The 13,727-nt window shown below is 38.3% G+C and overlaps 1 protein-coding gene across 5 annotated transcripts in view; it reads right to left on the bottom strand.

Annotated features, from left to right (window-relative positions):
- Positions 1-5,485: 5,485 nt before the first annotated feature.
- The window catches only part of USP9Y (ubiquitin specific peptidase 9 Y-linked), a 199,623-nt gene continuing 191,381 nt past the window's right edge, over positions 5,486-13,727 (bottom strand). For all 5 annotated transcript variants that reach the window (XM_063660974.1, XM_063660973.1, XM_063660976.1 and 2 more), the window contains 4 exons: positions 9,860-10,016; positions 9,512-9,724; positions 8,661-8,756; positions 5,486-7,049 (listed from right to left, as the gene is read on the bottom strand). In XM_063660974.1, coding sequence (XP_063517044.1) covers positions 6,912-7,049; positions 8,661-8,756; positions 9,512-9,724; positions 9,860-10,016 — 604 coding nt within the window. In that variant the 3' untranslated portion in view covers positions 5,486-6,911. The remainder of the gene's footprint in view (positions 7,050-8,660; positions 8,757-9,511; positions 9,725-9,859; positions 10,017-13,727) is intronic.

Here is a 13,727-nt window from a genome sequence, read left to right as displayed (position 1 = left end):
AGAATGATGAATAGACAATAAACCATGACAATTGTACTTCTCATTATTTTATTTTTAATTAATTAACTAATTTTGTTTTATTAATTTTTTGGAGACAGGGTTTTACTCTACTGTTGAAGATGGAATGCAGTAGTGCAATCATGGCTCACTGCAGCTGTGACCTCTAGGGCTCAAGTCAAGCTTCTGACTCAGTCTCCCAAAAGAGTAACTGGTACAACAGGCATGCGCTACCCTACCTGGCTATGTTTTATTTTTTGTAGAGATACGGTGTTGCTATGTTGTCGAGGCTGCTCTCAAATGCTTGGGCTCAGGTAATCTGCCCACCTCAGCCTCTCTTGATGCTGGGATTATATGAGAGTCAGTGTGCCAACCTCATTATTTTAAATGGACTAAAAATAGGCATGGCTTACCGGGTACATAAGGCAATACAAAATGACAAGTAAGCTAAATATACAACCCCTTGGTTATTGTTGTCTGTAATAGCTAAAAAAAAAAAAAAGTAAAAGAGTGTTGGGGCAAATTCTAATAATGGGCCAAGCTCAGATTTCAGCTATCTTTACATTTCAGTCTCAGCTTTCACTGATAGCCTGAGGACTAATATGAAAGGGGAAAATTGGGCCGGGCACAGTGGCTCATGCTGGTAACCCCAGCACTTTGGGAGGCGGAGGCAGGCAGATCACGAGGTCAGGAGTTCAAGACCAGCCTGACCAACATGGTAAAATTTTGTCTCTACTAAAAATACAAAACAAATTAGCTGGGCGTGGTGGCATGTGCCTGTAATCCCACCTACTCAGGAGGCTGAGGCAGGAGAATCATTTGAACCCAGGAGGTGGACGTTGCAGTGAGCTGAGATCATGCCACTGCACTCCAGCCTGGGCAACAGAGAGAGACTTCATCTCAAAAAAAAAAAAAAAAAAAAGATAAAAGAAAGGGGAAAATTGTATCAACACGACAGCTAACATGTCTAGGACTACACATCACCAAACCAATTGTCTAGGTAATCACTTTTCAGCCTCTTGACTAAGATCAAGTGCAACACTCCAAGTAGAAGAAGGGTAGAACCAAGAAGCTACAAGAAGTAAGCAAGTATAGAGTGAAAAAGGGTTTTATTATTTTGTGGATTGGTATTGTCAGCTTTCTGAAGAATCTTTACTAAATGGATTGTAAGAGCAACAAACTGCTCCTAAGAGCAGTGCATTTGGTTTTGAATGCTATTAAATAGAAGATGTGTTTTGATTGATGTAAGATTCACAGCTTGGTACTGAACAACACAGAGGGCTGTATGTGATTTCCAAGAGAAAGCTAGCTTCTGGATAAAAGCCACTGTAAAGTTTGATTACCATGAGAAGTCGTTTTCCTCCCATCTATGACAAGTGATATACTCATGGGCATGCAATCCTGCATTGGCCTCAAGATGATCTGGATATTCATCTACTGAGTAAGAGCCCTTATCCAGCTCCCAGCAAATGATGTCTTATTGTGGGGGGTGGGGGGGCCTATTTATCAATATATCCTATAGCCTTACTGAATCAAAACTGAGAAACAGTCCTAGAAGTCATATTGGATATGTTGTCTTAGATTCCTTTTATAGGCCTTACAGGTACTCAGAAGATTCATAGGAAAGGGAAAAACGAAAAGCAGGGAAGCATTCATTCACAGACTGATTCACAGAAAAGAGATATTCACAGAAAAGGTAAGGAAAAGGGGCCCTAAATAAATCTGCATGATTTATCTCAGTTTCCACGTATTTAACAAGCCAGGAGTAAAAGATAACAATAAGAAACTTGCCTTTGAATTGTCTGGGTAGTTATCTGATGGACAGATGAATCAAGATGAAGATTGACATAGGGTCAGGACATACTGATTTGATTCCAGACTGGGGACCCAAAGCACATATATATAAATGAAATGTGCAGAGGATAAGTATTTTTCTGGGATTCAATAACATGGGAACACCATGCACTGTGATTCCAAGACCTAGTGGGGACTACAGTTGAGAGGATAGGTGGATCCAACAGTGATTAATTTAAGGTGAATATCTGCAAGAAAATTTGAGATGAACAAACTTTGTGATGTGGTTTGTCTGACTGTGATGGTACGGGCCTATCTAGCTTCTCCAACTTCTCTCCAGTCTGGCTCTGTCATCCAAGTTGGAGAGCAGTGGCGTGATAATGGGTCACTGTAGCCTTTACCTCCTGGGTTCAGATGATTCTGTCACTTCAGCCTCCAGGTAGCTGAGATGACAAGCACCTGTCACCACACCTGGTAATTGTGTTTTTTGTAGAAATGTGGTTTTGCCATGTTTCCCATACTAGTCTTCAACTTCTGGGCTCAAGCAATCCACCTGTCTTAGTCTCTTCAAGTGCTGGAATTATGGTCATGAGCCACTGCGCTCACCCTATGCTACTTCTTATAGTAAAACAGAAGGCATGAAATTTGCCCTCAGTCCAGTCTTGATTGAATTACATTAAAATGGGAACAACTAGAACTACCTATGCTCACAAAAATTGTTGAAACAGTGTAGGATACTTTGTGGACAACAACAATAAAACCCCAAACAAAAAACACTTTAATTAATTTAATTAGAAACCAAAGGACTAGTATTGACAAATTATGTAGAGTAAGCTTTTTGTGACCTAGAAGAGAAAGAGTTGGTTCATGGAAACACATCTAGAATAACATAGTGCTGCATATACCATCAATAGTGTTGACATTCCTTTCCACAGTAGAACAAAGAGACTATAGGATAGGGACATTCATTCATCTTGCAAATGTTTTTCTTTGTCTCAATCTTACAAGAGTCAACTGCATGTGGAAAAGATCCCAACTGACATTAACTATTAATATTTTGCCATAAGGTTACCATCATAACTTGGTTATGAGAGATTTGGGCTTGATGCAGTTCTTGAATGCAATACTACAACATACTGAAAATGACATGTTAAAATCTGAAACTGAAGAGCAATCTAACACAGACTTTATATATGTTGATTCACATGATCAAAAAGGAGAGATCATAAATCCAGAGATGCACCCAAATGGTGAAATTCTTAGAAAAACCTGGAAGGAGACATTGTGACATTTCATAGGTGACCTAGAATGAATTTGTCATTACCTACTCCTAAGCAAACAGGAAGCCCAGCATTTGGTTAAATAGGATTTTGGGGATTCATATTACACTTCTGAAAATATTTCTAGCTCCTTTCCAGAACACTACCCAAAATAAGTTTCATTTAAGGGACACTAAGTTAATTGAAAAAATCCAGGAAATATAAAGACCAAGTATTGCGTGTTTTCATTCATAGACGGGAAATAAAAAGTTGATCTCATGAAGGTAGAAAGTAGAAAGATTACCATAGGCTGGGAAGAACAATGGGCAAGGGAAGAGATGAGTTAGTTAATGGGTACAAATACCATTGGAAGGAATACGTTCTAATGTTTGATAGTATAGGAGGGAGACTATAGGTATGAATAATTGTATTTCCATATAACTGCAAGATTAGATTTGGAAATGTGCTCAACACAAATAAATGATACATGTATGAAAGTGACTAACATACCAATTACCAATACACCAATATACCAATTAGTGATTTGGTCATTACTCATTGTCTACATGTATCAAAATATCATTTGAACTTTGTAAATACGTACAATTATAATGCATCAACTTAAAAAAAGAATGTGGGGTCTATTTAATTAAGAAATTGCACTAAGGCAGGCCATGTCTGAATTTCAAAAAGTGCTCTCTCTCAATATTTTGGGGCATTATGATCCACACTCTGATTTTGGAAGTGCCTGCAGGTTCTTAGGCAGACTAAGGCTATGGTTAAACAAACAAACAAACAAACAAAAAAACAACTGCACATGCCACTCTGCAGCAATAGCTGGGAATTTTGGACCAGGAAATTCCTGGATGCCATGATATAATACGTGCTGTTTGAGAGATACTTACTAGCTTGCCTTGCATTGGTGTAGCTTGCCTTGACAAACTGATTACTAGCTTGACTTGCCTGCTTCTGAGACTGAAGACCATAAAGTAATCTTAAAACCTGAAATACCTATAATGTGTGAATTAAGAAAACATTCTAATAAGGAAGTGCTCAGAAGAGGTCCAAAATAACACAAAATGGATTTATAGATGAACATGTTACCAGGAAAGTGCAAGGAGGTGCTTATCATGTTAAAGAACAGGTAGTCTCTTTTTTCCTATGATCAAGTTTGGAACCACTTCAGGAACTACTGCATCCTACTGTTGCATGGGCAATACCCTTTGAATAGCTCCCTACTGACCAAGAAAGACCTGCGTGGTTTACAGATGGCAGTTTCAAGGTGGGTGAACAATGTCCTGTTGGCAGGCTTTCATAGAGACTAGAAATGAAAAGCCCGATTGAAGATAGAATAAACAAATTAGTTGAATGGTTGAACTTCATGTTGTTTTCTTATGAGTGTTAAAAAATTTACAATTTTTTTTAAACACTGCATTTGTTTGAATTCTTGCCAATTCATTAGTGACCAATGGCTTGGCCATGGGGACAATGGAAAACTGAACTATTAAGCAGATGCCAGTATGTGACACAGCCCTTTGGAAAGTACAAGGTGGAATTTAAGGGGTACGTTAAAGAAGGGTATGTTGACATCCACCCGAGGAACCCTCTCCAGGACGATGGGGAGGTGACTAGAACCAGCAAGTTAATATCCTGGTGGATTTGCTTTAGGTGGCCACCTTATGGAGATGCAGCAGTAATGCAGATGGGGTAAATCTAGACATATTCCTCTTGTACTCTGTGAGGAACAAAATCCCAAGATATATTTCTAGGCGAGAAGAGGGACACAGACTGCAAATAACTATGGCCCGAATAGGAAGGCCCTTAACATAGCTGGATTACAATGGACCAATGGCAGTAGCCCTCCCAGGGCATTAATGGGTCCTGACTACTGTATTCACAGAGATAGTGATAATGCTTAAAATACTATATATAAAAAAAGATATAACCAATTTGGACAAATGAATTGCATTTCTTCATACTAAGCAACACATTCCAGGGTCTATTGTGTCCAACAATGGGCAAAGAGATATTACATCAAATGAACATATTACATAGGTTACAGAGTGGTAGTTTGGGAGAGTATGAGCATTTTCAATATTGATTGTATAAAATAGTTCAACATTTGCTAATTTGGTATTCATGGTGACTTTATAACTGTGAATAACAAGAATCAACTATGCAAAAATGTGCCAAAAGCACAAAAATGATTAAGCTAGAAAATTTTTTTACAAGGCCAGTATCTTAATGTTTTTTTCTTTTTCTAAGTACTTAATGAAAGGCCAAAGGCCAATTTTTTTATGCGTAAAAACTCAAATGTGTCTGAAATGCTGAATTCAGTGTCATGCCAAGGCATGCCATGCAAGTAATTTAAATGTGTAGTCCTTAAGAATACTGTAAGAGAGTACCAAGAAACAAAAACACACCACAGGACAAAAGTCTTCTTAAATTTTATTTGTGAATTCAGCAAAATAATTTCTATAAAACAAAACAGCCAAACATTTAAATAGTATAGGATAGGCTGTACCTATTTGCAGGTATATTTGGTTTTTAAACAGGTTCCAAAATATTACACACATTCAAAATTTACCAATTCTCTTTTAAATATAGTATTAACTCACAGGTTTCTTGGAATCTTAAAACAAATGTTTTTTCCCAAAATGGTACCTTAGGATTACATTAAATAAGCAGAAGCTTAGATCTTAATTAAATCTTGTGTCCAACAACAAGAGTTTTAGAACAATGAAAAAAAACTACAACAATTCTTTCTTTCAAGTAAAAGTGTGACTAAGAATTCAGTCAGACATCTTGGTGCAATGGTACTTCAAAGTACTATGGATTCTTATGATGTATACTTCACTGGGATCAGAAGCAGCAAAGTTTTAGAAACTTCACTTAATAAATTCTGCAGAAAAAAAATCCCAAGCACACCAAATACAATCTATTATGCTCTACCACATTCTGACATAGGAAAATTTTGCGTATTGGTTTTAATATTTTAAAATTCCTATTATCAATACTTTGATATTCTTTAGCTCAACAAGAAATTGAACTATCAAACATTAAATGTGAACAACATGTGTGCAATGAAAAACTGCTTATCTGTCACATTTTTCCCCCATTTTATATGTATTCTAGGTATAAGAAATAAAAGCTCTGAGCAATATACAGCTGTCACTCTGGGTAACTGCTGTCATTCATGTAATTCTGTCCTCTTGGCTACACAAACAGTGTGAAGCCATGCTAACTGTTACAGCATAAGAATAGCTTTAAAGTGATTAGCCTATATACCAGAATAAAGAGGTAATGAAAAATATCTAGAAATGTTACACTGCCAATTTTCCACATCAACCATACAATTCAAAAGTTACCACCAGCCTTATATATCCAGGAAAAAAGGATTAACAAGAAACTATTGGTGTAAACTGACAAAGATGAGCTCTTTTATGTTCCCTTTTTTGGGGGGAGGTCGGTAAGTTGATCAAACCGCACAAAGCAGGCAATATCAATTGCACAATGCAGTGAACACAACAAAAAATAATTGTGTGATTGTGTAGATCTTATTTTCATCAAAAAAAGTTTCTTGCTTAAGAATTAATAGTCAGACATTAATATAGTATATATACCTTTCTCATTTACAGATTAGGACCAGTCATTTATTACAAAACTCTGTATACTTCACCCTGCATGTGTCTTATACACTGACAAATTGCAAATTACTGCAAATGAGACAGTGAATATGCTCTCTACTCCATGTTGGTTTGGAACAGTTTACCTAGTTTTCAATACTAGCCAGGCACAGAGAAAGTTTGGACTGTAAGGCCTTAGTGCATGGTCATTAAGGAAGCAGTTAATTATTGCTTTTCACTGATCCTTCATGTGAGGTAAGGATACTTCTTCATTGCCTTCATAATTTTCTTGTGTTCGTTGACCAGTTTTTTGAGGGTTGTTCAAGTGATGTGCTGCTGGTCCTGTATATGGCTGTCCATGCACATGATTATTCTAAGAGGGTGAAAGAGACCACCATTGTAACACTTTTCAAATATTAACAATTAAAAATTTAAACCATGGGATAAGGTTGGTCAAAAAGTAGACATTTCTAAACCTGGATCTTTAAAAAAAAAAAAGAACTTATCATCTGATTTTTATATTTGAAGAAAAGAAGTACCATATGAATAAAGTGTTTTCAGAAAGTGCACACACATCAATGTGTCAGCTTCTGAAAAAAATTCATTTCACCACCCCTAGAGAATATACCAAAGAGTCTTGGCCAGGTGCGGTGGCTCACACCTGTAATCCCAGCACTTTGGGAGGCCAAGGTGGGTGGATCACAAGGTCAGGAGTTCAAGACTAGCCTGGCCAACATAGTGAAACCCTGTCTTTACTAAAAATACAAAACTTAGCTGGGCAAAGTGGTGCATGCCTGTAGTTCTAGCGACTTGGGAGGCTGAGGCAGGAGAATGGCTTGAACTTGGGAGGTGGAAGTTGCAGTGAGCTGAGATCATGCGACTGCACTCCAGCTTGGGCAACAGAGTCAGACTAGATCTTAAAAAAAAAGTCTTGGATGGCCAATTATTGTGCTAAGCAGGAAGGTGTTCCATGTGTTTTCCCCAGAGCAGCAACACTGGGAAATTTATAAGTGACAATTCTTGGCCAGGTGCGGTGGCTCACGTCTATAATCCCAGCATTTTGCGTGGCCAAGGCGGGCAGATCACAAGGTCAAGAGATTGAGTCCATCCCGGCCAACATGGTGAAACTCCACCTTTACTAAAAATACAAAAATTAGCTGGGCGTGATGGTGCGTTCCTGTAGCCCAGCTACTTGGGAGGCTGAGGCAGAACTGCCTGAACTCGAGAGGCGGAGGTTACAGTGAGCTGTGATTGCACCACTGCACTCTAGACTGGTGACAGGGCTCAAAAAAAGAAAAAAAAAAGCCAATTCTTGAGCCCCACAATAGCCCTGCAGAGTGACAATTTCTGGACCCTGCAATTGCTGTTCTCAATCAGTGCATTTACATGATTATGATGTACATTAAATTTAAGAACCACGGCCTTAAAATGACTGCATTAGCCACACTTGTGGCTAATCTTCCCAGAATCTTTTCCCAAATATACTTGTTTTGCAAAAGAAGTTATCAGAAAGTTTATTTATATTTTTTCCTAAGTTATATTTTTTCAGTTAACCATTTATTAAAGCCAGTCAAACTGAATTTTTACTGCCACTGAATCTCAGATACTTTTGCTTTCACATTTCTTCAACAATTACTGAAATATCACACAATTTTATTAACCATAGCAAATAGAAAAAGGGGGTAGTACCTGGTTACAAAGAAAATATCACAATGGCAAAATAAAACATGACCTCACTCCAACTAACACTCTACTGATCATCTTGTCAAAGCTGTTCTAGATAATTTATTACTTTACTACTTTACAGTCACAGTGGATCCATCTTCGCTCCATGTTGGTTTGGAACAGTTTATCTAGTTTTAAATACCAGCCGGGCACAGAGAAAGTTTGGACTTTCAAAATATTTAAGAAAATAATAATTGAAGACCTTTTAAGTAAAGTATCAAAATGGGTTTGGGGGATAAAAATGAAAAATCCTTTTTACCTGTTGATACTGAGAGGCAGGTGAATGAGGATATAATGGGGCATCTTCTGATGGAGAGGGCTCATGCTCATCTGGGGCATCCTGGTCATCTGGCTCCTAATTTTAAATATTTAAAGAGATTAAGCATTAGATTATAAAAGTAACTTTAAATTTATATTTAATTTCCTTCATTTAGAATAAACTTTTAAGAAATGCACAAAGCTGGCCTCTTTAACATCTTTGCATTTAGGGCAAATAATTTAAAATATAAGAAAACAGGCCAGGTGCACTGGCTCATGCTTATCATCTCAGCACTTTGGGAGGCCGAGGCAGGTGGATCACTTAAGGTCAAGATTTAAGACAAGCCTGGCCAACATGGCAAAATCCTGTCTCTACTAAACATATAAAAATTTGCCAGGCATGGTGGTGGTTGCCTGTAATCCCAGCTACTCGGGAGGCTGAGGCAGGAGAATTTCTTGAACCTGACAGGTGGAGGTTGCAGTGAGCTGAGATCGCGCCACTGCTTCAGCCTGGGCAATAGGGTGAGACTCTGTCTCAAAAAAAAAAAAAAAAAGAAAAAGAAAAAGAAAAAAGACAAACAAAGACAAAAAACAAACCAACAAACCAAAGAATATCTGAATTCTCTCAGGTATGTGATTTTTAGACAATTTCACAGAAGTTTTTTCCACAAGGAAACTCCTTTGTTAACTTAAGATCAAACAAATCAAGCTAACCATTAAAGTAAACAAAACTGCAACATGATTTTTTTAAGCACAATATAAATAAACATTGGCCTACACATTAAAAAAAATACTTTTCTTTTTCCCATTTCCATCTGCTGTCCATTGGTGGCTTTTTTTTTTTTTTTTTACCTCTTCTGGACAGAGTTCACAAGCTTTTGCAAGTGTCATCCTAGCACTATGTGATCTTTCTAAGAAATAACCATTTGATGTTTCATTGCTTTGTACTGGAGGAGACCAATTGTTGTAAGTATACTGAGGATTGCCAGTATATGGTCTTCTTTCAAGTTCATCTCCTAGCCATTCCACTGCCCAGGTCCATTTTCTTTTAAGATCTCCATTACCCTTTAGAAGAAAATAAAACTATTTAGAATTTAGAATGATTTTCAGTATCAGCTTAAAATGCTAATACAAAAATTTCACGATCATTTCCTTACTTGTGACAAAGGTTTCTACAAATTTATAAGAGAAAACCCTCACCTGTAAGATCTGGTAAGCAACAGGACAACTGCTAAATAGAGCTACCATACATTTTATGCACTGATATGCTCGTTTTTGATAGTGATTCTTTGAGCGCTGTATTGTATCGAACAGCCCATCTCTGTCATCTGGAATTCCTTTAAGTGCATTATGAATTCTAAAACAGAAGCAGATGTAAAACTTTGTAATATCCAATAGTAGCTAACATTTGAGTGCCTAATTATGTGCCATTTAGTACACGTTTTTGATGTAATCATATAATCTAATTAACATTAGAGTTACTTTCCTAAGTAGGTAGGAACAAATTAAAATTAGGAACATTTTAACAAATGAGAAAACAAGTACAGAGAACACAAATAGCTTGCCAAATATTACAGATCTGGCAACTTGAGCAGCTGGTTAGCAATCTGACTTAGTCAGACATAGGAATCTGACTTAGATTGCTAACCAGCTGCTCACAAAAATTACTAAGCGCGAATTAAGGACAATGATGCTACATAATTTTTCATATTTCTTTTCCTTTCTTTTTTTTTTTTTAAGAGAGAGAATTCTTGTTCTGTGTCCCAGGCTGTACTGCAGTGGCATGATCATAGTTTGTGGCTCACTGTAGCCTCAAAACCAGAATACAAGGAATACTTTCCTTTTTGAGACAGAGTCTCGCTGTCGCCCAGGTTGGAGTGCAGTGGTGCGACCTCGGCTCACTGCAGGCTCCGCCCCACAGGGTTCACGTCATTCTCCTGCCTCAGCCTCCCAAGTAGCTGGGACTACAGGCGCCTGCCACCTCGTCCGGCTAATTTTTTGTATTTTTAGTAGAGATGGGGTTTCACCGTGTTAGCCAGGATGTTCTCAATCTCCTGACCTCGTGATCCGCCCACCTCAGCCTCCCAAAAGGAATACTTTGACTTCAGCCTCCAAAGTAGTTGGGATTACAGAAACACACCACCATGTCCAGTTCACCACATTACTTTACTAAAGCTATTAGTCTTTTAAGACTACTTTAGTTGAAAAAAACTTACTGATTATAGAACAGTGATATAAATTGGCAATATAAAATTAACTTGAATTCTGATACTGTGAAAACACATACGTGATGCGTAAAGCAATTTTCACTGACAATGATAAAATCTGCGTGATTTGCTAATGATCAATTATTTTATTTCAGGACTGCCTAACTGCAACATATTTACACAGCCAACGATTCCATTCCCTGTTTCTCCTTAATAGTCAATTTAAAAAACTGCAAACAAAGGCTGGGCGTGGTGGCTCACACCTGCAATACCAGCACTTTGGGAGGCAAAGATGGGTGGATCACCTGAAGTCAGGAGCTTGAGACCAGCCTGACCAACACATGGTGAAACCCCGTCTCTACTAAAAATGCAAAAATTAGCCAGGCGTGATGGTGCATGTGTGTAATCCCAGCTACTTGGGAGGGTGAGGTTGCAGTGAGCGGAGATCACCCCACTGCAATCCAGCCTGGGCAACAAGAGCAAAACTCTGTCTCAAAAAAAATTTACAAACAAATATATGCTTTCTTTCTTTTGTGTCATTACCTACACAGAAAAAAACTTGAAAATTTTTTTTCTCTATACCATGTATCTTACTTAACAAAGTATTTTTATATTCCAGGTCACATGTCAAGTTTTTTTGTTTGCTTCAGAGATATTTATAATATATATTTTGTTTGGAAAGGGCAATTTTTGAAATCTAATCATTTCAGACAAAAAATAACATGGATATGCTTCCTGCAACACTTGTGATATATATATTCCATTTTCTTATTCTCTTACAGTTTATAATGAAGTGATAATAACACTGCTTGGCACACAGCAGATGTTGATATATATCTGTTGAATACTGTTTACTGAATAAACTCAATGTTCATTATACAAAACATTTCAAGCTTATGTTTGTAAGGACAATATTAATTTTGTACAAAAGTCTACTATTTTCCACATTAATCCAACATGTGTACCTTTACTATAATCACGTCCTTGGATAAGACAAGAAGGCTAAAAATGTGATTTAGCCTTATAGTAACTACAAGATGTACATAGCTGGCTAGGTGCAGTGGCTCATGCATGTAATTCCAGCACTATGGGAGGCCCAGGCAGGCGGATCACGAGGTCAGGAGATCAACACCACCCTGGCCAACATGGTGAAAGCCTGTCTCTACTAAAATACAAAAAAATTAGCTGGGCATGGTGGCACGCGCCTGTAGTCCCAGCTACTAGGGAGGCTGAGGCAGGAGAATCACTTGAATCTGGGAGACGGAGGTTGCAGTGAGCTGAGATTGTGCCACTGCAATCCAGCCAGGTGACAAAGCAAGAAGGACTCTCAAAAAAAAAAAAAAAATCATATAGCAAACAGTATTTGTCTACAAATTATTTCAAACACAGTAAAAATTTTAAGAAACAAAAATTAGAACCCATTAAAACAAATTAGATCTAATATAAAACATTACTCATCTAATGCCGCTTTTACATTACTTGATCTGCTTGATGCTGGACTGAATCAAAACTTGAGAATTTTAATTGTTGACATCTAATATTTTCGGTTCTCTAAAATTCAAGATTACAATGATTTACCTTTAAGCACTGTATTCTGCAGCTTTATAATAAATTTGTTTATTCTTTTGCTTATTATCATGTCTTATGGGTGTGTTTGTGTGTGTGTGTGTGTATGTTTGTGTGTTCCTAAAACAAGCTATATTAAAATTCTCACGAGGAGAAAAGTTAGAATTTTCAGGCAGAGTTAGGCAACTAATTCTATGGTATGATTCTTAGACTGATTTTACTGAAGAGAATACAATTGAGAATTCTAGGGGTATGTTTATAGACCTGTTAGTAGCATAATCTCAGTTCTGAAAAATTACCACTCCAATTTCTTATATACTAATTAAACTACTTAGAGGTGATGGATTAAGTGTTACCTACTGTAACTAATTCTAGAAAAAGTACATCATAATCCTAAAATATTAACAGAACTTAGGGAGGTATCAAAAGCCTTACTGGGTTCCTTAAAAAAATAAAAACAGTAAATGGAAGACAAAACCTAATATTAAGTATGAAAGCGGAACATTAAAAGAATGCGATGGAGAAATAGGTCTGGTCTGCAGCTCCCACCGTGACTGAAGTAGAAGACGGGTGATTTCTGCATTTCCAAATGAAGTACCTGGTTCATCTCACTGGGACTGGTTGGACAGTGGGTGCAGCCCACGGAGGGCGTTCTGAAGCCGGGCAGGGCGTCACCTCACCTGGGAAGCTCAAGGTGTCTGGGGATTTCCCTTTCTTAGTCAAGGGAAGCTGTGACAGACTGTACCTGGAAAAAAGGGATACTTCCACCCAAATACTGTGCTCTTCCCAAGGTCTTAGCAACCAGGAGACAAGGGGAGTCTCTCCCATGCCTGGCTCGGTGGGTCCCACATCCACAGAGCCTTGCTCACTGCTAGCGCAGAAGTCTGAGATTGAACTGCAAGGCAGCAGCCTGGCTGGGGAACGGCCGTCCACCATTGCTGAGGCTTGAGTAGGTAAACAAAGCAGCTGGGAAGCCTGAACTGCTTCTGCCCACTGCAGCTCTGCAAGGTCTGCTGCCTCTAGACACCACCTCTGTGGGCAGGGCTTAGCTGAACAAAAGGCAGCAGACAACTTCTGGCAGACTTAAACATCCCTGTCTGACAGCTCTGAAAAGAGCTGTGGTTCTACCAACACAGTGTTTGAGCTCTGAGAATGGACAGATTGCCTCCTCAAGTGGGTCCCTGACCGCCAGGTAGCCTAACTGGGAGACACCTCCTAGTAGGGGCCGACAGACACCTCATATAGGCGGATGCCCCTCTGGGACGAAGCTTCCAGAGGAAGGATCAGGCAGCAAT

Source organism: Pongo pygmaeus, chromosome Y (genome assembly GCF_028885625.2).
Source record: "Pongo pygmaeus isolate AG05252 chromosome Y, NHGRI_mPonPyg2-v2.0_pri, whole genome shotgun sequence".
NCBI classification, from domain to species: Eukaryota; Metazoa; Chordata; class Mammalia; order Primates; family Hominidae; genus Pongo; species Pongo pygmaeus.
The sequence above is the reverse complement of the archived record's forward strand: the minus strand, read 5'-3'. Positions and strand labels throughout refer to the sequence as shown.